General features: G+C 41.1%; 1 protein-coding gene across 1 annotated transcript; it reads left to right on the top strand.

Annotated features, from left to right (window-relative positions):
• The first annotated feature begins 384 nt into the window (after positions 1-384).
• etv1 (ETS variant transcription factor 1) lies at positions 385-16,607 on the top strand. Its single transcript, XM_087778785.1, has 10 exons — positions 385-636; positions 5,431-5,484; positions 10,311-10,440; positions 10,518-10,703; positions 12,040-12,296; positions 13,711-13,785; positions 13,867-13,935; positions 14,013-14,182; positions 15,486-15,587; positions 15,648-16,607. Exons 1-10 carry the CDS (start codon positions 576-578, stop codon positions 15,867-15,869), a joined length of 1,326 nt encoding a protein of 441 aa, XP_087634911.1. The 5' UTR covers positions 385-575; the 3' UTR covers positions 15,870-16,607.
• The last annotated feature ends 7,067 nt before the right edge of the window (positions 16,608-23,674 follow it).

Below are 23,674 nucleotides of genomic sequence, written 5' to 3'. Positions count from 1 at the left end.
CCGCATAAATATATTCTGTCTGTTTAAGACCTGGGAGTTCGTCTCCATCGTCACGCTTTTATTTTGAAATTTTCTTAAAAAGTTGGGTTTTTTTTTATGAGTGAAAATAAATTAAACTCGAGTTTCCTGATTTCAGAATAAAAGTTTTGCGTTCCAACTTCTCAGCTGTCACTCAAGCCGGTAGAACGTAGTGAGGTGCGGGAGGAGGGGTAAAAAAAAAGGGGGGGTGGCGGAGGAGAGGGAGGGCTGGAGGAGAGGTAGATCTGCGCTGGAGTCGCGGTCCAATTAAAAGTCGGTGTGGAAGAGGCGCCGCGCGTGTCATGCATACATTAGAGCCGCGAGCACGAGTCTGCTGGTTCAGACCCGAGTGTCATCCCTCTCTCTCTCTCTCTCTCTCTCTCTCTCTCCATCTCACCATCCCTGACGCACAAAAGAATGGATCTACAACTTTTTTTTTAAAAGACCCAAATCTATAAAACCTGCACTCATCCTCATCTGCATCCTTCTTTCTTTTTTCTTTTTGCTAGTTTTTGGCTGATGGACAGACTTTCTCGCGCCGCGCCGACAGAGACGTGATGCTTCAGGATTTAAACGCCGGCGTCCTCTTTCCTCCGTGTCTGCAGCACCGAACTTTTGGTGATTATTCCTCCTTTTCTGCTCGTTTTTAAGTTGACAAAGTTTCGTGACTGAGTTAAAACTGTTAAAAAATATTGTTTTTATCGCTCAGAAAGACGTATTGCGCGTCTTTTAAAATCATTACGGTTTTTGGGAAATATCGCAAAACTTCAATTATCTTAAAAAAAAAGATTTTTGAATTAAATTCGTTCATGTCAAACATTACTGCGTAATGAATGACAGGAAAACAAATAGAGTTTCTGGTACAAACTTTTTCTTCTATTGTTCAAAGACAAAAACAAATTGTCCTCAGATTTGTTTGATAAGTTCAGGATTTTAGTTGGAAATTTTAAAAAAAAGTAAGAAATTATATAAATATATCAAATAAAGTTGTTTACTGAGATGACATGTTGAGCATATTTTAAAATGGTTACGGTTTTGAAAAGTCATGACAATGAGGAAAAAAACATTGATTTAAATTTGACGTCAGGAGCTTCCTTTATGAACAATATAGTGTTTAGAAAAGTCAAGAAATTTATGTCAAAGTAATGTCAATAAAATCAAATCAGTTCTCAAGCTTCTTATATAAACAACATGTTGCATTTTTAAAACACAAACTTAAATATACATTTTAAGAAACTGTTCTCAGCAGCACTACGGTTTGAAAAATCAACCTCTGAGTAACATGAACATCAAATAATAAAACCTGATGTCAATGAAATGGTTTAAAGTTGTTGACCAATAATCAATAAACAATGAAAACACAACCTTGAGCTTCAGATATTCAGACATAATATATTTTTTAAAGTCGTTTCACAGAAAAACACTCAAAGAAACGCGTCGCAGCAGACGAGCTTCACTGATTTATACGTTTAATATTAAACCTATGAGTTTATTAATTATATATTAGAATCATTCATTTGTACAGATATTGTAAAACACATTGTGACAATAATAATAACAATAATAATAATAATACAGCAAATATTTACATTCAAGTCAATTCAATCTTTTGAATTCATGTTTTCACATTTTTCTAGACTTATATTGCTATGACACACACACTTTAAATAAACCTTTGATTTTGATTTAACACACAACTGAAATTTAGATTTTTCATTTATAATATTAACTTCAAGCGTTTCACATCAATATTTACACAATCATTGATGTGGAGAAACTTCAAAATTAATGTATTTGTTTTACTCTTTACTGTAAGTGTGATTTACAAAGAAGTAAAATTGTATTTATGGATTAAGTTATAAATGTATTCATCCGTCATCACAAAAATCCATCAAGAGTCAAGAGAAAGTAAATAAGAAAATTAAGAATTATCTTCAAATATTTTGCAATGTTTATAAATCTTTATTTAATATAAATATTTATTTTTCATGATTGTGTTGAAACATTTTCACGATGATATGAATATTTATCAGTCTATCAATTCTTGAATTCTTACTAGAGGAGAAAATAGTTTGAAACAAAAACAATGTATTAATATATTTAAAAAATAAAATTTGAAAACAGAAAGAATAATTACAAGTACAAAACATGAAAAAGAATAAATACATTTTCACTACAAACTTAATTTGACTAACAATGAGAATTTAAATGAAAGTTTTTATTCAAAAACATCATAAAATGAAAACAGCCGAGCGTTGAATAAAACCCTGCGCCGGCGTGCGCGCCCTCCCACGTGCACGGACACCTGTGGCGGCCATGATGTATCTCTTCTCAGAGTCCGAGAATAAAAGTCTGAATATTGAAGTGATCGTCTCCATTTGTTCGTCGGAATCTCGTCCGACACCTTTGCTCCGTGTCGAGGCGACACATTTAAATATTTGATGGAGAGGGGGACCAGGTCCGAGTGAGAGGTGGAGGTCTGGGGCGAGGGGGGGGGCAGTCCGTCGTGGATCGATGTGACGATCTTCACTTCCTGTCCATTAGCCGGCGACGCCAACCTTCACTTTCCAGGATTTATTAGCTCAGGTAATTGGAAGTAGAGAAGGAATTATAGGATGAAATTTCCGACTCCTTGTCATCCGTTTTATTCTTGACCGCCCCCCCCACTCCTCTACCTGCAAAGTCTCTTTTGTGTGAAAGTACAGGTGAATGATTGACAGCTTCAACACGGAAGTCAATCAGTGGAATCAATAATGTTGTTGTCATTTGACAAAGATAATTATCTTCTTTCAAAAACAGTTTTTTCAAATGTTTTCAAAGGAAAGAAATGAGTCATAAATGCAAAAAAACCTCAGTATAATAAAAATAAAATAAATTGTACCTTTTACGACATTAACTCTCTATAATAGATAATAATAATAATACTTTGTTTTTCAACGCGACGAATCACTAAGAACGTCTGTAAATAAAATGATGTTTATTTAAAATATGTGGCGAGAAACTTAAATGATCTTGATGTTGAAAAATATATTGATTTTTATAGAATTATAAAAATGTGCATTAATAACAAAAACATAATTTTTATTTAAAATAATTTACAAAATAATAAAACAAAATGTTTTATTAAACTGCAGAACAGTCGTTCGAAACTGTATTTAAAGCGCAGCATGGTCGGACGCCGTCCCTCTCTCCTCGTTGGCTCGCGCTCGTGTTTCGTGAATGGCGGCAAATTTCCAGCTCGCCGCGTCTCTGCAGGAGCGAGTCACCGGATCAGCTGCTTCATTCATCCTCCACTTCCTTTCTGGACTCCAAACCGCTGCTGTGGTCCCTTTTTTTTTTTTTCCCCGTTCACCTCTTTGTCCCTTCACTCCTGCTTCCTCTCTGACCTTCTGCGACCAAAAGTCAAACACAGGTTGACACGTTTATATTAACGCTTTCATGGTTTGACGACAGAATATATATATTAAAAATAACTCTTAGGTTACAAAGAGTCTTTCAAAGGAATTCAACATGTTATTTTAAACAAGCTGATATCTTAAGTGAAAGATCTCTTTATCAACCTCAACAGACCCCTTGGTTTAACCTATTCATGCGGAGTTATCTGAGCGACAAACCAGCCGTATCATTATGACCACAGGGAAGCTGCTTCAATAACAATGATTAAAAAGGCTTTTTTTAAATAAAATGGAGTTGATTCTACCCGAGACACCAGTGGGCGCAGAGACGTAGAATCTTGTCTGAAGGCATTTAATACTCGATAAGACGCCGTTCTTTGATGGTACGAAGACTCAGGACTTCTACCGTATATTATCCACAACCCCCATTTTGGAAGCCACTTGTAGTACCTGGTGACAATACCAAGCAAACAATTCGTCTTCCAACGCTGCTCATAGCATAACCTGGAGATAAACCTAGGACTCAGGGTTAAAATTGCAGGAGTTAAAGTGACTGTTCACCCAAATTTCACCCTCATGTCGACTAAGGGTTGAGTGTTTTTTAGCGTAAACTGTTCCTTTTTAGAGCAAAAATTTATTTTTTACTTGAAAAGCGTGAACAGAGCTCCCTTTTCTTAATACCCGTTTACTGCTTGTCTGGGATGTGCCTCTTGTATTGACACATGGACAAGAGAAATTGTTTGGAAATAAATATATAAGTCTATATTTCAAGGTTGTTTGTAGCAGAAGCTAAATGGCTAACACGCTCTCTCAACAAACATTGCAAACATTCCCAGTCTACGGTCTACACTATGGAGTACTACAGAGGTATTTGCATGTTTTTAAGCGTGTCTTTTTGGACGAAGAAAGTGGGCACGATTTGCAGCCGTCAAATGGACCTGCATTTCTGCCTGATACTACGAAAACAGTTTACTCAGAATATAATCCCAACCCTTAATCGACATGAGGGAGAGTAGAAAATTAGTAACATTTGGGTGATTTATATCTTTAAATAAGCTGGTGGTCATAATGTTATGTTTGGTTTTGGCTCCGCGACGTGCTTGGACGTGTCCGCGTCTAATGACGGAACCGAGCCGACACTTGCCGCCGAAGAACTTGAGCGACGCTTGTAAATGCACACGCCGCTGCTTTAATTGGCGCTGGCTGCCTTCATTATTTTAGCATTAGCGCGGGAGTGCAGGGGTGAGCGGGGATCAGGTGAAGTGTTTTGGAACAGACCCGACTCGGCAGGTGCAGGTGGATCCACTGGTTGGGGGTGAGGTGTGCGTGTGTGTGTGTGTGTGTGTGTGTGTGTGTGTGTGTGTGTGTGTGTGTGTGTGTGTGTGTTAATGTGGGGCTGCTCCTATAAAATCTGCTGACAAGGAAACTGCTGCTGGAATCAAGAACCTTATTTATTTCAATATGTTTTCTTTTGATGCTAAAAAATAATTTAAGATTAAATGTACAAAATGTAAAGGAAAACTGGTAAACCCCCCAAAAACTGATATCAAAATGTTGAATGAATTATAAAATTGAAATCATACAAACATTTAGAAATTACGAAAACGTCAAGCAAGCATCAGGAAAATAAAAATATATTTATCTTTAGGAAAAAAACAAATGTTCTCAGTCGCCAAATAAAGAAAATCCCGGCACGGGAATGAAAGCTCAACAGAAATTAAAATCTCCTGCAGCAAAAATCAGATTCCATTTTGGTTTTTGATGTTTCTTCTTTTCTTCTTTCTTTATAAGAAAGAAAATGTTTCTCTGAGAAAATCATTAGAAAATATTCTTCATTTGTCGTTTGGTGTTTTTGGTACTTTTAACTGGCTCAATAAATGTTTGAATCAAGGTCACAGAAATACAGAATGATGTCAAGTTTTCATATAAACTCATAAATGCATGAAAGGAATGTCTATAATATGGTGAGTTTAATTACATGAATTACATTTAATAACTCGTAATTATTTTTCTGCAGCACAACTTCCAGACAATGACGAGCAGTTTGTGCCCGACTTCCAGAACGACAACTGTGAGTGTTTTAAGTGTTTGTTTTTTCTGTGTTTCTGTGCGTCCGCTCATGTGTAGGCGTGAGTGTGTGTGAACGAGTGTGTGTGTTTCTGTGCGCCTGCTCATGTGAGTGTATGTGTGTGTGTTAGTGGTGTATAGTTGTATCACTCTGCATGAAATTTAGATTATTTATTTATTTAGTCAAGGTTGTTTTTGTAACATAATTTTTCTGAGCAAAATTTAAGCAGGAAAAAGAAGTAAATCTACATAACAGGAGTGACATTTTGTGTAGTCTTTAATGTAATGTTTTAATATTTCAATATAAGTACATAATAGTTTTATTAATATATTTTTAACATTTGCAATATATTATTGTTTCATGAAATATTAATAGGTTATATTTGTACATGTATTATTTTTCAATATATCATTTTAATAAATTAATAATAATTTAAATAGTTTTAAATGTTTAGCTCGGATCAACAACACCTTTGAGACTTGATGCTCAACACGATCACTACATTTGGATCTGACTTTATTCTCAAAGGTCACAGTGTGATGGTGGATAACCGTGGTTTGTGGCCCTCTGGTGGTCACTCAACAGACTCAGTTAGTTAGTCAGGTGCTCTGTGTTCAGTCCCATGTTCATAGTAACCAAACTCTAATGTGGAGGATGAGTTAGAAGCACTTCCTGTCGGGACCTCAAGCCAGAGCCGTGAGTCAGATAGTGTCGAACCTTGACGGTGAGACTTTAAAAAGACATTTACTTCTAGAAAAACATGGATGTCTTGGTTTGCACTGGAGCCGCTCTGGTCCTCTACCTGCTGGACGGTCTCCCCTGGTAACAGGAGTCTTGGCAGCGGCGCCTCCTGCAGGAAGTGTTGCCAAGGTGGTGCCTGAAACGAGTGATTGGAGCTCGGCGGGAGCCGGAGCGAGCACATGTCCTCGCGAGGAGCCAAAATGCTCGGAAACTGTGAGAAACACCACAAAACTGCCCGCTCTGCGTCCTCGTCGCGGTTTAACCCGGAAACTGAGAAGAGCGACGTTTATATGACAGCTGCAAGAGCGAGCGCTGTTAGCTTAGCCGCATGCTAAACACTCAAGTTATCAATATTACTTTTTCGTTACCATCTCTTATTTTCATTTATTTCACACTTATAAAAAAAACTAAAAAAACTTTATTATTAAAATTATAACTCAAAGAAAACAAGTAAATAATGTTTGACATTATTTTGTGGAAGAAGAAAACATCACGGGTCCGACGTCCGGGTGTCCAGAGGTCACCTCGTGTACCGTCGTCCTTCAGAGGTGAATGTGGGCGGTCGCCGTGGCGATGGGAGGCTGCTGACCATCTGAAAGTGTCCTGTTGGCAGCGGCCATCGTGATGCACCAACAGATGGCGCGAGGGGCGAGGGGCCGCCCGAGTCCCAGCCGGCCCGGGGTCCCATATGGGTTCCTCCAGGTCCAGAGATGTTGAGGAGGGAAGGATGGATGCAGAGGTCGTTGACCTCAAATCTAAACTTTCCTTCCATTGTTTTTTTTTTGTTGTCGTCATAAAACTAGCAGCTCAGTATCTCAACGAATCATATTGAGTTTTACAAATAAATGTTTGCTAAATGCTGGAAAATGTACATTTTTAGGACACTTCTTTAAAGCTAGCTCTTGTTAGCAACGCTTGACTCAATTTTCACTGGATAATAAATGGAGCAAAGAATAATGGTTTGATGAATGTGAAAATTCTTACCTCGAAGGCCTTGGGTGTTGTTTTCTGTCTTCGTAGCCATTAGCTACTCGCTATCGGTTTCCTCGGGCAACATGCTAAACCAGCATGTGAGCCGCCTCGGAGCGATCGTGTCCTCGGGCCTGGAGGAGAAAAGACTTGTTTTCTTTCTTCCCGAACTCCACGTAGATGCTTCACATTAGCATAACTTAGCGGGTAACGCAGGAGCAGTGGAGGTGTAAAATGGGGCCACGTATTTCCCGCCAGATCTTTGCCTCCGACGTTAAGCGGCAGCCTGGAGCACCTGCGGCAGGTGAAAATGGAACGTAGGGTTTTCTACGGCTGCCAAAAGAGCTGATCTTTTTTCTTTTTTTTTTATGAATGCAACGAGGAGTAACTGCCAAGCCTCAACTGTGGTCCAGCCATGATTTCAGACCCGACCAACAGAGCTCAGATAACCATGTCAAGGTCGAGGTTGGAATATATGGAGTCAGATCTTCCCTCAATGTGACGATGAAATTGAGAAGTTAAAGAAAAAAAAAAGGAAATCTTAATTACAATAGAAAATTAATCTCTTTGACATTTTTCTGAGGATGAAAAGAAAACATAATAATAAAGAAATTAATTTAATTTAAGTATAATACATAATATTTCATTTTTTTTAAGTTTATGGAATGCCTTGTTAATGTAGAGAAGAATGTAAAGAATAAGAAGAATTAAATAAAACAAAATAATAAAATAAAATAAAACAAAAGAACAAGAAGAACAAAAGAGAATTGACTAGTCCAAAAGGTTTAACCCTTGTGTTATCTCAGGGTCAAGGTGACCCGAAGGCCCAAAAACAGATGTATGTTGTGGTATCCCTTGTTTTGTCTCAAGGTCAACGTTCACCTGAACCAAGAGACAACACAAGGGATACCACAAACACATTTTCCTTGGGCCTTCGGGTCAAAACACAAGCTCTAAGAAAATAGAAGATTAAAAACTGTTGAAAACATCTGGACCGAGAAACGAGAGGACAGAAAAGGCAAAAACACAAATTCATTTAGAGTTATTTCTTTCTTACATTGTCCTTTTTTTGGGCAATGTTGGCGTTATTAAATCCAGAGCGACCCTTCCGTGACATCACAACAGTTAATGGCGCAACATTTGCATGAACAGATCCAGTAATTGTAGCATCCTCGTCTTCGGAGCGCCCGCAGACTCGGCTAATCAATAAGTAGATAACGAGGGCAATCAAGCGGTGATGGTTCTGACATTCTGGACTGAAAAGGAAGTCTCTGTCTAGCGATGACTCTGCTATTGATTTCTGGATCTCGGCACCCCCGCCTGACCAGATCTATTGTGACATTTCCGCTTCTAATTTAAGGCTCGTGCACGGCGCCGTGCTGCAGCTGGCACATGATACCAGGTAAACACCGGGATTTCAACCACCACCTCTTTGCGAACACTGAGAGTCGTTTAGGAGTGAATCCGATGTTCAAGAGAGTGCGAGTCATTGACGAGTTAAACATTATCCACAAACTTCCTGTTTATTTCCTGTAGGAAGAAACTTGTATTATCCAGAATTACTGCGCCATCTTTTGTGTTAAAGCTGGTCAAAAGTGTAAGCGACTCGTGCCCTCTTTCGATTCTTCAACGGCGACTCAAATGAATCACTGGGACTTGAATGAGTCAGACTTAACATCCCAACTCAAATCCTTCAAAAATGTGACTCATGGGTTCATCTACATCCATGTTTTGACCGGATCACTTGAAAACTCACGTTCTTCTGTCCAACACAAACAAACAGGTTGTGGGTTCCAACAGCCGTCCTCTAAAGGTCGCTCCTCAGGAGTTTTCTTGACCTGCGATCGATGACCCACAAAGGTCGGACCACTCCACAGGGGGTGTGAACAAACCCGAGAGGCTCATGCGTCCCAGCTCCCCGGGGGGAGGGGGGGGGGGCTCGACGGGGCGTAGAAGAGGGGTGTGGGCCGATCGAACCCCTGTTGGCTCAGCAGCTGTCAGTCAAGCTGAGTCCCCCCCTCACACACACACACACACCGATTAGAAGACATAAATATTGAGTATGACTTGTCCATGACTTGGTCGCACACGTTTGACTTTGACTTCCAACAGAAGTCTTAACTGATCTTCTGCCTTCTGTACAAGTCACCAGTTGAACTAGCCAGAAGATTACGACCACCTTGGTCCCCCAGACATAGTTGGGCTCAGGGCCACAGGTGGTCCCTTTACTGTTTATGTGGCCCTCGTCCGATCAGAGTATATCATAAAGTTAAAGTGGAACTATTATTAATCTAATACCTCACAATGAATTAAGTAATAAAATAAATGTATTTCCTAGGTTTGTCTACAATTGTTGAAGATATAAATAAAAAACCAAACCTTACATTTCTAGATATTTCCCAATTCTGGCATTGTGTCCCTTAGCCAGACAGCTGGCGCGCTGCGTCGCAGCCTACTCCCACCAGTGTGTGAGTGAATGCTTAACTGACTGTAAAGCACTTTGGGTGCTGAATAAGCAAAAAAAACAAACACTTTATAAGTAACAGCCATTTACTAATTTACCATATTATTACCTACAACAAAGAAAAACTGCCTCGAACAAGGTTTGTGAGGATTTCCTGGGCTTTGTTTCAATCAGATGTTTAGGGGTTTTGCCTGCTCTTGTGCTCGTCTGTGGTGGCTCTGAGACTGACTGTGCTGGAGTGGATCGCATTTGTCTTAATCAGGACTAGAGACGATGGGACGTTAACAAGGACGTCTCAGCTCTGATCAATAACGGCTTCAGCTGTCGTCTGGAGAGCAGACGAGTCTCGCACTAGTATCAATGATGCGGTCGCACGAAGAGAATTTGATCACCTGCTTCCTGATCCTGGATTTTAAATCATCAGCTCAGGATGTTCTTCTAGGAATGTTGTTCAATCAAAGTCTGGTCCGTGTACTAGGTCTTCATGAGTTGAAACAAGTTTCAATGGGAACGCAGCATTTCTTTAAGCAACAGTGAAAGTGAGTCAGTGACTTGTTTTGCGGGAAGTCAAAGAAACGTTATCAAAAACTCATCATGACCATGAAGTGTACGACGGCTAAAGAGTTTGTCTTGACTACTCCTCTCCTTCTTTCAGTGGTGTTCCACGGCCTGCAGCTGAAGATCAAGCGTGAGCTCCACAGTCCCTGTTCCGAGCTGAGCTCCACCTGCACTCAAGACTGGTCCTTCAAGGTCCAGTATGGAGACAAGTGTCAGTACGACAGAAGGTACTGAAACAGAGACTCTATGCAGATTCCGACTTATGATGTCTTCTTTTACCAACACGACTGTTTGATTTCCGCAGTGCCTATGAGCAGAAGCAGCCTGCAGAAATGAAGCCCTCCAGCCCAGTGACGCCCCCCTGTAGCACCCCTGTGTCCCCCCTGCACCATGCTTCTCCCACCGCAGCGCAGACACCCAAGCCAGACCGGACCTACGCCCACTTACCGCCCTCACAGCCACTTACCGACAACTACACAATGGACCACAGGTACCCGGGAGCCGGTCCTTCTCATTTAAGACAATTATTGTGGTTGAAATGTGGTTCCTGTCTTGCCTGCTTCCAGATCTTATCTCAAGACACTTTGTCAAGGACCACTTGCTTTTAACAGGCAGAAACCTCGAGCAGAACCAGGTTCAGTGTGTAGAGTCGTCTGCTGTGACTGGCTGGGGAACAGAAGGGAGCTATAGCAGCATTACATAGAGCTGTCTGTCCTACTATCAAATAGGAGGGCTTTAAAAGGAGAAACATAGAGAGGGTTTCTGCCCTCTGGACTGAAGCCGGTTATTGGTTCTACAAACGAGGAACTCGATAACTCTCCAAATCTACATTTAGAAAGCTGTAAATAGATCTGAGTTTAAGGATTGTATCTTTCTAGAAGGTTGATATGTTTGGACTAGATCTGTGATGTAAGTTGATGCTAGACCATGTAAAACTTTGTAGGTTAAGAGAAGGATTTTAAATTGTAACTTAATTCTACTGGATTCAATGTAAAGAGGACGGCACAGGAGAAAAGTGATCACGCCTCTTGGTCTTAGTCAGAACACGAGCTCGAGTTCTGAATGAGCTGAAGAGTTCTGACAGACTTTTTTGATCATCCTGACAGAAGAGAGTTACAGTAGTCCAGTCTGGAGGAAGCAAAAGTATGGATGAGCTTCTCAGCAGGGTCCAAGGGAAGACCATGATTTTAAAGTCCATTTTTAAATGATAAATCCTGTTTAAAGCGGAGACCTTGATTATATACAGTGGTGCAGCAGGAAAGGCTAGATCATTAGTTATGGATTGTTTAAGTCTTTGAGGTTCTACCAGTCTACAACGTCTTAGACCCTAAGACGTTGTAGACTGGTAGAACCTCAGTTTCATCAAAGGACATTTGGGGTCATCCAGGACTTGATATCTGTAATACAGGATTGTAGTTCTGTTATCTGATTAGTGTTGTCTGATGTCAAATTGCCTAGTGGAAGCATATAGATTGTGAATAGGATAGGGCCAAGAACAGAACCTTGCGGGACACCATAGTTGACCTTAGTGTGTGTTGATGAAAGGTGATTGACATAGTGATGTCTGTCTGATAGGTAATTAATCAGTTTTAAAGCAATTTAAAGAAGTTTAAACCCATTCAGTTTTCTAGTCTCTAGTATCAAATCCTGCACTGAGGTCCAGTAGAAGAGGTCCTAATCTAGTTCAGAGAAGTGTCTCTGGATGGACATTGACTCAAATACAAATTGATATTTGATTGATAAAAAACATATCTATGATCTTGACCAACCGCTAGTTAATTTGATGAGTAAGTCTTGCCTTACCGAACTCTCCTTTTATCCGTCAGATTTCGGCGTCAGCTCTCTGAACCGGGCCACTGCTTCCCGTCCCCTCCCTCAATGACCCGGGACGCCCGGCCAATCTACCACCGGCAGATGTCGGAGCCCAGCATCCCCTTTCCTCCACAGGGTTTTAAGCAAGAGTTCCCTGACCCTTTATACGAGCACCCGGCCATAATGGGGGCGCCCCTGCCCCACGCGTACCCTACCCATACTGCGGCAATGATGATCAAGCAGGAGCCGCGCGACTTCGCCTACGACTCAGGTGAGACACTCATTGTGGATTTGTGGAGTGGGGGTGTGGGGGGTATTATTGAGTTTGCCTATTATTAGAAAATAGGGTCTGGTTGGTCTGTGATGGTCACCGTTTCCTGTGCTGCTCTAATGAGGAGAGGGAGCGTCTGGTCACAGTCCAGGCCTGGCCCACACACACTGACAACATTGATGTAGATCATAACAAATGAAACCTATATTAATTATTAAATTAAATTGTTTTATATTGTTGCATTTTGGTTCTGTTACTTTGACTAATGTAAAAAAACGAAATTTAATCTCTAGAAAAACAAAGCGTTTTCACTGGGCAGGGCTTAAACACATTAGCTAGTGTTAATATTTCAATTTAACAGACACTAATCAACACATTAGTTTTCCTTTAATGATAATGTAAAAAAAGCCTTTTCTAAGTTGTTTTTTTTAGCTCTGTTAGCATTTATCTACGAGTTGTTGGTGATTTCGCTTATCTTGACTGGACAAAACTTTTAACTGTTTAAATAATTATAATTCCAATATGACTGATTTAAATAATTTTCATTAACTCTTCAATCAGAAGTAGTTAGCAGTAAGTCAGTAGAGTATTATAGTTAATTTTGTCCGTCAGCTGTCCATTTTACTATTAGCTTCTTTACCTTTGGAAGTACTTAGCCTTGCACTGTTAGACCGAAATAAAGTAGCTAGTTCAGCAACAACATTTTGACTTTTTGTGTCACAATACAAAGGCCGGGATGCGTCATGTGACCGCTTGAAATATTAGATGTAATAACTTCTGTCCAGGTTGCGCTCCGTTGCTAGGACGATGGTTCCTGTGATTAACTGCCGGCTCCGCTGGAACTGGACGGGTTGATTTCATTAGCGCTAATCTGCCGATCCATTACTGTGATGAAGTTCAGGGATTGTTTACGAGAGCAGATGAGCCACTTGAGTCTTCTATCGAGTGCTCACTTTCTGAACACGCCGGGACAGGGGGCGCAAAGAAGAACCCGAACAGGGATAAGGATCAGCAGCTCCATACCTTAAGTTCTTGACTTTCTTCTTAAGATTAGAAAACCAACCAGCCTAATAAAGTCTGCTGTAAGTGAGGTACAAGTTGTGATTATAAAACAATATTACAAAGCCTCTGAAGATCTTTCTCGCAATCCAAAAAGTGGAATAATACCTACAAATGTGACTTTGTTTCTCTCATCCGAGCTACAAAGCCTGTTAACCAGCATCACAGTCGTGTCGGACTCCGTGGTTCATAGAAGTAGCTCGCGGCCTCCATTAGCAGGGTGACACAGCGACGTGGCTCTAGGGCGGCGGCGGCGCTTCAGGGCGTCGTCTTTAATCAGGAGCGTTGTTGCGTTGAGTGAACAGACTTCTTTCTCACGTGGCCCTCAGGCTCTAACTCCATCTTCTTCTTTCAGCTGAAGTGCCTAGCTGCCACTCCGTCTACCTGCGCCAGGACGGCTACCTGGCGCATCACGCTAACCGCGCTGAAGGTACAAACAACGACGTTCTTCACCGCCTCCGGCTGAAAATCATCAGTGTGACCCATTATTTCCATCCCTTGTGTGTTGCAGGGTGCATGTTCGACAAGGTGTCGCGACATTTCTACGACGACACTTGCGTTGTCCCCGACAAAGTCGAAGGTGAGTCCATTGAAAATCTTCTAGAAGAAATAGGTTGACTTCACTGTATTGAACGACACATCGTTTCCTGTTGTCAGGCGATATCAAGCAGGAGTCGGGTCTGTACCGCGAGGGTCCGTCGTACCAGCGCCGCGGTTCTCTGCAGCTCTGGCAGTTCCTGGTGGCGCTACTGGACGACCCGTCCAACTCGCACTTCATCGCCTGGACTGGACGAGGCATGGAGTTCAAACTCATTGAGCCAGAAGAGGTGAGAAGCCATCAGGGTTCGTCTCGAAACATAAGGCCTGAGCTGTGTCTCAAATCGCATACTTCAGTACTCAAAGTTAATATTGTTAGCGCGTAAGTGCGTCTCAATTCTTAGTATGTGAAATGTAGTGCTCCATGCACACTAAATTGGCGTACTAAAACGCCCACAAAACTGAGTATGGTTCAATTGACACTATCTACTCTAAACGGCGGCCATCTTAGTGACGTTGAGGTTGTCAACAGAAGTTGCGTCATATATACAGCCAGCAGTAGAAGGATGGCACGTCTTCGGTGCTGATACTAGCTTAAATATCTCGCCAATATTTAGTTTCTCATATTTTTTCTTTATTTCTTCTTCCAAACTTGCAAAACGTGCTGCCAGCGTTCCAACAGCTGGTTGCAACCATCATTAAATAGTAGTAGAAGAAGAGGCTGTCGCATCATTTCCTGTTAGTGCGTAGCTGCATTGTTTGATTTGAGACATAATCTGTTGAGAATTTGCATACTAGTTAGTACTACACTATCCTAATGCATACTAACTTCTAGTATACTAAGAGAAGTATGTGTTTTGATACATAGCACATATCTTTGAAAATTGAATGTGGCGTCCATTTTCTGCCGCTTATTCCCTTTGGGGCTAGAGCCTATCCCAGCTTCTTCGGGCGAAAGGCAGGAGACACCCTGAACATGGAACATGAAAACACACAACCAGACACACACACACTCATATCTTCGGACAATTTACCAAAGTTCCCAATGAACCTCTGTATGTATGTACCAACGCAACACAGGGAGAACATACAAACTCCACACAGAAAGTTGCCTCCCTTCAGAACTGCCTCTTGCATCGCTCTTACCACTGGGCCACTGTGGCATTCAGGACAGAATTTTTTTTTTAGAACGGGAAACGTAAATTCACAAAGTTTTTCCAATTCTATTTGTATTGTCAATACTATAGTACTATATAATAGTATTATTAGTCAATCAAAAAACATTTTCTTCATTTGATCAGACATGATTTCCTGATCCACATGTCTTTGCACCTCATGTTTGCAACATCCGAGCGGCGCCGAAGTGTGCGACGGTTCGTGCAGGTGGGAGGCGGGTGGTCTGGCCGACAGGTGCAGCAACATCTGCTGCCTCCTCGCCGGCTGTGCGAGCGCTCGCTAATGAACACGGGTCCGCTCGGGTCCGATCTCTTAATTACCAGCGTCAGGACAATGTGGATTAAGAAGTTTGTGTAGCGTCACAGCAGCTGTCGGCGTCACACCCTGACCGTGTGTGTGTGTCTGTTTGTCGTGAAGGTGGCGCGTCGGTGGGGGATCCAGAAGAACCGCCCGGCCATGAACTACGACAAACTGAGCCGATCCCTGCGCTACTACTACGAGAAGGGGATAATGCAGAAGGTGGGACACACACACTTACACACACTGACCGACATTTTCTAACTGGCGTCCAACCTCCAGGTGGCAGGAGAGAGATACGTGTACAAGTTCGTGTGCGACCCGGAGGCCTTGTTCTCGATGGCGTTTCCCGACAATCAGCGGCCGGTGCTGAAGACGGACATGGAGCGGCAGATCAACGAGGAGGACACGGTGCCGCTATCGCACTTTGACGAGAACATGGCGTACGTGCAGGAGGCGCCATACTGCCCGCCACACCCCTACAGCGAGGGTTACGTCTATTAACGCACACTTCCACGCGCCGGCCTCTTGTCGCCCCATGCTGCCCCCTCAGGAAGGACGAGGAACTTCTCTTCCTCCCTGCAGCAGGACGGAGCGTGCACTTTACGGACCGGAAGTGGCGCCGGGACTTTGCGACGCCGACGTTTGTACATTTTTTGGTTTTCCATGACAAGATGGTCAGAAGCATGAGACCAGACTCACCGGGTGAGCCTTGTGCTCCTGCCACTCGTCGTCCACTTTGATTTCAATGTTTCTTAGAGACTTTCGCTCCCAGAGCGCCCTCACTCGAGAAACAGATCTGCAGATTCATCATTTTAACATTTCTTATTTTGCGAAAATGTCAACTCACTTGTTTAATTACGTGACCAGTTCATGCTGAAAAATAATAATATATTGATGATTTAAAGATTCCAGAAACTTTTTTCACTGCAAAACGTTTTGTTTTCAATGTTTTAAGATGTAAAAAAAATGGTGTGAAAAATATTTTGTTAAATGTTTATTTAAATCAGCTGCTCTTTTTTTTTTTTACTGAATAATAAAAAGAATATTTAAATTTCATTTTATCGAGGGAACTTTGATTGTTTTCAAAGTTATGGTCGACTGTGCAGCAGATTCATTTCTCGAGTGATGTTGGGGAGCTTCAGGAGAGACGATGAACTCGAGACCTGGAAAGCTGTTGGAGGTCGAGACTGTGTGGTTTAGCTCTTGAGTGAGGGGACAACAGCCAGACTGAAGTGTGTGTTCATTTGTGTCCGGAATCATTCAAACTGCAGCTGCTGTAAAATAAAGTGTCTAATGTCTCCAAACATGTCGGTGTCGTTGTCTACACACACGTTCATACAGGGGCGCACACAACCTCACAAACAACCACACACACGTGCACACATGGACACACATTAACAGTCACCGGCACACTATCGCAAACAATCACATCTGTTTGCCGACACACACATTTTTGGACACAGTGATAGGACAAAAAAATTCTGGAGTTCCATCCGGATCCAGGAGGTTGTTGAAGGGGTTAAAAGCCAATTAAAAGTCATCATTCAGAAGAACACAAAACCTCTATATCTTCATCCAGTTTAACAAAAAATTGAAAGAGCCTCACTTTGTCATGTTTTTTTTTTAACTCGTGGTCGTGACTACAGTTTAAATGACCAGATGGTTTTAGGTTCCTGGTCTGCAACTTTCTTTTTTGTTGTCTTCAGATCATGTTTACAGTTCTTCAACTCTAAAAAACAGACAAATATACTACATGTGAATGAGCAGTTTTCGTTCCTCAGAGTTGTATTAGGTTTCCAACAAAAAATACATCTACGGATTAAAACAAACAAAAACAGCCTTTTAAATCTTTAGTTTTATTTTGACAACAATTCATGTGTTAATACTGAGTATTTTGTCATTTAAATGTGTCGTCACACATGTTTATATACATTTAAAAACATTTTTAAAAAACAATTGACAAAGATAATAAACAAAGAAAAGAAACAAATAAATAAAAATAAAAAATCAGTGTCATGGCACACGTAGTCCCATAACACATCAAAAGCAATACCGTCATTATTAAACTGAAAGTTCAGTTATGATGAATGTTTTCTTCTTCAAACCGTCACATGACCTGTGATTGGCAGCTGCTGACGGAGGCTCCGGTCCTGCAAGTGCGAGCGACTACTGTTCGATCGCGGAGCTGCAGGAAACCTGTTGTTGCCGCTGCCGTGTCACCGCGAGTCAATGATGGAGTCTTTAATTGCTTTGCTGATGGAAAAATGAAAGAGGAAGTAGAAGTAATGAGTGCAGCTCGCTCGCCTTAACTCGTCCACGCCGCTCCTTATTGATTCTCTCGCCCAAAACACGATTGTTTCCACCAGAACAAACGGCAGCTGGTCATGTGATCTTCTCACACAACATTAGGAGGGTCAGTGAGGAGCAGACGCTGGAATTTAAACCAACAACTAGTTTGTGAACTAGATTTGTTGTCATTTTAAATTACATTTACAAAGAAAAATATATATATATTCACGTTTTATTATCGTTTTTGCAGCAACAAAGATGCTGAACCATCGCCTAATGATTCAACCTGCGCCTGATTGACAGGTTGACCTCTCTCAGGAGGTCACGGCGACACCTAGAGTTTGTCAAGTGTGCGATGGACTCGCAGAGTTCCACTGTTGCTTGCATGTAAACGCGGTCAGCGAGGCGTCACTGCGGGACTCGAACCAGGCGTGGACAAGACGCCGCCACATATTTAAAGCAGCCAGATGTTTGCATGAGAGACGACGACCGGAGTTTGAATACACCGCGGGAGGGTCACGACCAGAACCGTGAAGATCATCCGAGTCACAGCTTGACTGTCACACACGGACTCTTCTTTTACTTCTTGACATTTTCAGTGTGTGAACTCGATCATTTTATAACGTTTCACAAATGACGTTTTAGGTCTGTATTGTATTGATCATTATGTTTTTTATTCTTTTGTCAAGTTTGTTAAGTGACTTTATTTATCGTAACAATAAATCAAGTTTCCCTGCAATAAAAGAAGGATTTTTAAATGTTTATTGATTGATTTCCTTATTTGAGCTTTTGTCTTGTGTTTGATTCATCATTTCCTCTCTTGTTGTTCAAAAAACATTCATGAAACTTTCTTTTACCTATATATTTTATTTTTCTTCTGTCAAAACCCACCATCCAACAAGATATTTACACACACTTTCACAATTCACATTTTACTTTCATATTTGTCATAAAATGTACAAACATCTTCCTCAATTTGATTCAATTAATTTTATTTCTTTTTTCCATCACGTTAAACAAAGGACATGTATTCATAATTTCACTGAAAACCTCCATTATATTATCTGTATGTGTCTGTTTGTATAAAACTCTCTTTTCATTAAAATGTCTACATTAGAAAATGATCTTAAGCCCCGCCCAATGAAAATGCTTAGTTGGAGAGAGTAAATATTGTTACCATAACCACACCTACTCTGCTGTGATTGGTCAAACATTGAGGTTTGTCACCCTGCATCACCGATCTTGGAATTCTCCACTTCCAAGGGACTCGTTGTATAAATAAAGGGGGTGAGATTACAGCTCGTAACCTCTTGGTTGCCAAGATTTCCGACCGGGGAGAACTTTATTAGTTAATACCTTTAAAAATGTTTTAAAGCATCATCCTGATGATGGATTCAAATATTTCATTAAAATGTTCCTCTAAAATAATTTGTTGTTTTATTATTATTACTATTGTCACTTTAATTTAGGTTTCTTTTCTTAATTTGAGTTTATTTCTTTAAAAAAATTAATGCTTAGATGGAAAAAATGTTAAATCATGGTTAATTTCTCCATTTCATAATTTAAAATTTGTTTCTGTGTATTTTAGTTTGTTTATATCTATTAATTTACAGATATATTTGCCTATTCAGGAATGTTTTTGGATTATTCTTCTATATTTTAACATCACGTCAAGGTGTCATTCAACTCTCTTCTGGCCCTGGACAACAAACGTTGACCATTTATGGACATATGCTGCACATCCTGTACCTCCGGCGGAACCCGCCCTCCTAATATTCTGTATATCTGAACTGTGAACACCCCCCCTCACCCCTCCCTCACCCACCGTCGGACAGATGGCGGCCCCATCTTGAGTCATCACAGAACCATCACAGGAGCCACTCGTCCTCCGACTGCACTCGTGTTTGCTCGCGTCCTTAAGTCCGGCTCGGTGGCTCGTGTGTTTGCTCAGGTTAAGTGGAGGCCTGGAGGCCCCTGATTGGTTCTGACACAACATGTTTGACAAGTGGAATGACTTACTTGTTGCTGCAAATGTGTTTAGATGCTGGAAACAAGTCAGCTCTTAATACAGTGTGTGTGTGAGAGTGTGCAGGTGTGTTTTCGTGTGTGAATGTGTGTTTGTGTGTGCCTGGCGTGTGTGAGTGTGTGCATGTATGTTTGCACATGTGTGAGAGTGTGCAGGTGCTTTTGCATGTGTGAATATGTGTTTGTGTTAGTACGCACGTGTGTGAGTGTGTGAATATGTGTTTGTGTGTGTACGCATGTATTTCAGTGTGTACATGTGTGTGTTGTGTATATGTGTGTGTATGTATGAGTGTGTGTGTTTGAGTGTGTGGTGTGTATGTGTGTGTACGTGAGTGTGTGAATATGTGTTTGTGTGTGTACGCGTGTGTGTGAGTGTGTGCAAGTGTGTGTTTGTTTATGTGTGTGTGTGCGTGTGTGTGAGTGTGTGCATGTGTTTGTGTGAGTGTGTGTGTATGTGTGTGTGCATGTGAGTGTGTGTGTATGTGAGTGTATGAATACGTTTTTTTGTGTGTACGCATGTGTATGAGTGTGTGCAAGTGTGTGTTTGTGTATGGGTGTGTGTTTGTGTATGGGTGTGTGTTTGTGTGTGTGAGTGTGTGCAAGTGTGTGTTTGTGTATGCGTGTGCATGTGCATATGTGTGTGTGAGTGTGTGTGTGTAGGCATGTGAGTGTTTGTGAGTGTGTGTGTGTGTGTGTGTGCGTGTGTGTGTGTGTGAGTCAGTGTGTGCATGCGTGTGTGTGTGAGTGTGTGAGTGTTTGTGTGCATGTGTGAGACTTCTGAGTTTGATGACGCGTGGTGACAAACCTTGATGTTTGACCTATCACAGCAGTTGAACAAGATTTAATCTCCAGAAAAATGGTCTCATTTAGTGGGTGGGGCTTAAGTACATTTTCTAATGTAAATATTTCAATGAACATTTTTTTCAAACAGACACACACTGATGATACAATAGAGTCCAACATCTATTTAAGACACACTTAAATCAACACAGTTGCACTTTAAAAGATCAATAAAACATGGCCAACTCCAGCCATTAAACATTAGACAAGTCATGGGCGTCTGGACCGAAGCTTGTCTGTGAAGCTGACGAGGACTGGAGCTCCTGCCGGACACACCTGAGCGGAGACTTAAATAGCTACGTCGCGCTAATGTGGCGGACGAAGACGGATCGGGGTAAATTTAGCGCCTCGCGCTCTTTAGCTGAAATAGTCTCCGATTAATTCTCTGACTCAAATTAACTCGTCGCAGACACGTCAAATCTACTAAATAATGCACTCGTTAAAACACACCTTCACTTCCAGGCCGCACTCCTGAGGCGTTCAGGGACGCCGGTGTCAGACTCTAACTGCTGCAGGTGAAGATCAATGGACCTGAAGCTCCTTGACCACTTCTCTAATGACCGGTCAGTGGATCTGAGATCTTTTATTGTAAACCCACAACATCTTTCAGTTAAAACATCTTTATACAAACAAAGCATGCAAGATAATGAAATACATTTAAAAAAGACGTAAAAACATTGGAGACATTGTTTTGAAATCAATAATGAGAAATGTGACTGCATGTGTAAATCATATATATAAAAATTACTTAATTTCTAAAGAAAATATGATAGATTTTGCATCATGAAAATACAAATAATATGTTAAAAAAAAAGAAGGCAAAATATACTATTAATGAAAACGTGAAATAAAAAATAAGTTAAATATTTTCAAATAGAACCAGATGCATCATGGATTATTCCAATAAAAGTAAAAGATTAGGTGGAAATATATATATTTTAATGTAAACATTAATCAGGTTAAATAATCAACAAATCAGTAGGAAAAGACAAAAATGCAAAAAATGTATGAATGGTTTGTGTGTGTCTATGTGAGTGTGTTTGTTTTTGTGTGTGCTTGTGTGTTTGTTTGTGTATTTCTGTAAGTCTGTCTGCCTATGTGTGTGTGTGTGTGTTTCTGTATTTATGTGAGTCTGTGTGTAAGTCTGTGTATCTGTGTGTATCTCTGTAAATCTGTCTGCTTGTGTGATTGTATTTTTTTCTTGTCTTTTTGTGTGCGCATGTGAGACTGTGTGTGTGTGCTTTTGTGGGTGGGTAAGTGTGTGTGTGTAGGTGTGAGTGTGTGTGTGCATGCATGTGTGTAGGTGTGCCTGTTTGTGTTTTTGTGCCTGCTTGTGTGAGTGTGTGTGGGTTCATGTGCATGTGTGGGTGTGTGTGTGTGCATGTGTGTCTCTGTGTAATTGTGTGTGTGTGCGCAAGGGTGTGTTGGTGTGAGTGTGTAGGTGTGCCTGTTTGTGTTTGTGTGCCTGTTTGTGTGTGTGTGGGTTTATGTGTTGTGTACGTGTGTGTGTGTGTAGGTTCATGTGCGTTTGTGTGTGTGTGCGTGTGTGTGAGTGTAAGTGTGTGCATGTGTGTCCGTGTGTGTTTAAGTTCCTGTACGTTTGTATACGTGTGTATGTGTGCGTGACTGTGTGTGTGTGTAAACAGATGGTTCTTTGTGTCGCAGCAGAGGTGTCTGTTAGCTCGCTGCCTCCTCGCGTGGCTCTCGGCCAATCACAACACCCTCCCAGCAACATCGATTCTCTTCAGATACTGCTGCTCGACCCACCGGGCCTGAACCCCCACCTTCTCTGACAGAGGTGAAGCTACAACCACCGGAGAACGTTCACTTTCAAGTTCAAATTCAAAATATTTATATTTTATCTCAATATTATTTCGATATTACATAATAAGTACTTCAATTAATTCATGAAATTATAGATTTAAATGTTTAAAAAAATGTAATTTTTTTTGCCCCCATGTTTTAAATTGTATTAATTGTTTAATAATAATATAATAATAATAAACAGTTATTTTCAAACAATCACATATTGTTTTTATTAATGACGTGACTCTTTTAAAATGTGTTTCGCCTTTTTTTGTATCTTTTCAAATAATTAAGAAACAGCGAAAAACGAATCATTATGAAAACAAATGATTTTTCAAATATTTGATCTTATATTATTATAGCTATTTATATTTCACACGTATCACAGCAGCACATGTGTTCATGTTTTTGATCCAGTACTTCTATTAACTAATTCAATGGCCTTAAACTATTTGTTTATTCACTTCTTTCTTCTTTCATTCCTCGACTCGGCTGTTTGAATATCTTCTGAGATGTGACGTGAGCTTGTACGCCAGCGTCCAGCAGCGTAATCAGCGCATCAGAGAAGATTCTAATTAACGTCTGATGAACGCTAACGAGGACGTGTTGGATCGTCTGATGTTGGCAAGAGTCGGAGAAACATGTCGACAATATGTTCGGCGACAACACGAGCGTCTGTCTGGCTCAGCGTGCGCGGCGCTGTATTCCCGGACGATGTATCTGCGTTCGCACCTGCAGACGTGAAAATGAAAGTCAGAGCCTCGGTTACGGGATTAATTAGACGAGGTCGAGCCGAGTCACACCCCTCGTGGCAAACACGCCGCCGAACTCCATTACCGTCGACGAGCGAGGCAATTACGAGGCTCGTCCCGCCGCGGTGGAGTCTCGCTGGTGTCGGCCAGAACCCTCCAGGACCGAGAGTATCGATCGAGTGACCCGTCAGACGGACTCACAGGACAAGAGGACAACAAGAACCGGCGACTAAAACAACAACACTCAATGGAAACACTCTGAACACAACAACAAATTATCTGAAATCACAACAACCAAACTTTAAACAGAACAACAAGTGGATGGTTTAACCCTAACAGTGTGTTAGTGATGTCACAGCAGAGGAGAACTCGTGCAAACAGTGCGGTGAAGTGAAACGTGTGTGTTACATATTTTTCAAAAGTATCTCATTTTGCAAAATATCTTTAGTGTTTTGCTACTTGGATGTATTGTTGTGCTTTTGTGTGAAGTGTTTTGTAAACACATGCCTAGTTTAGAAAATGTTGCTTAACCTTTGTGTTGTCTAAGGGGTCAAGGTGACCCGAGGCCCGAAAACAAATGTGTTTGTGGTATCC

Source organism: Callionymus lyra, chromosome 17, assembly GCF_982586985.1.
Source record: "Callionymus lyra chromosome 17, fCalLyr1.hap1.1, whole genome shotgun sequence".
Taxonomy (NCBI): Eukaryota; Metazoa; Chordata; class Actinopteri; order Syngnathiformes; family Callionymidae; genus Callionymus; species Callionymus lyra.
The sequence above is the reverse complement of the archived record's forward strand: the minus strand, read 5'-3'. Positions and strand labels throughout refer to the sequence as shown.

Excerpts from the sequence above, each read along its gene's own strand:
- etv1 (XM_087778785.1), top strand. The coding sequence starts at position 576 with ATGCTTCAGGATTTAAACGCCGGCGTCCTCTTTCCTCCGTGTCTGCAG. Across the intron at positions 14,183-15,485 it reads AACTCATTGAGCCAGAAGAG|GTGGCGCGTCGGTGGGGGAT; the intron begins GTGAGAAGCCAT and ends TTTGTCGTGAAG. Across the intron at positions 15,588-15,647 it reads AGAAGGGGATAATGCAGAAG|GTGGCAGGAGAGAGATACGT; the intron begins GTGGGACACACA and ends TCCAACCTCCAG.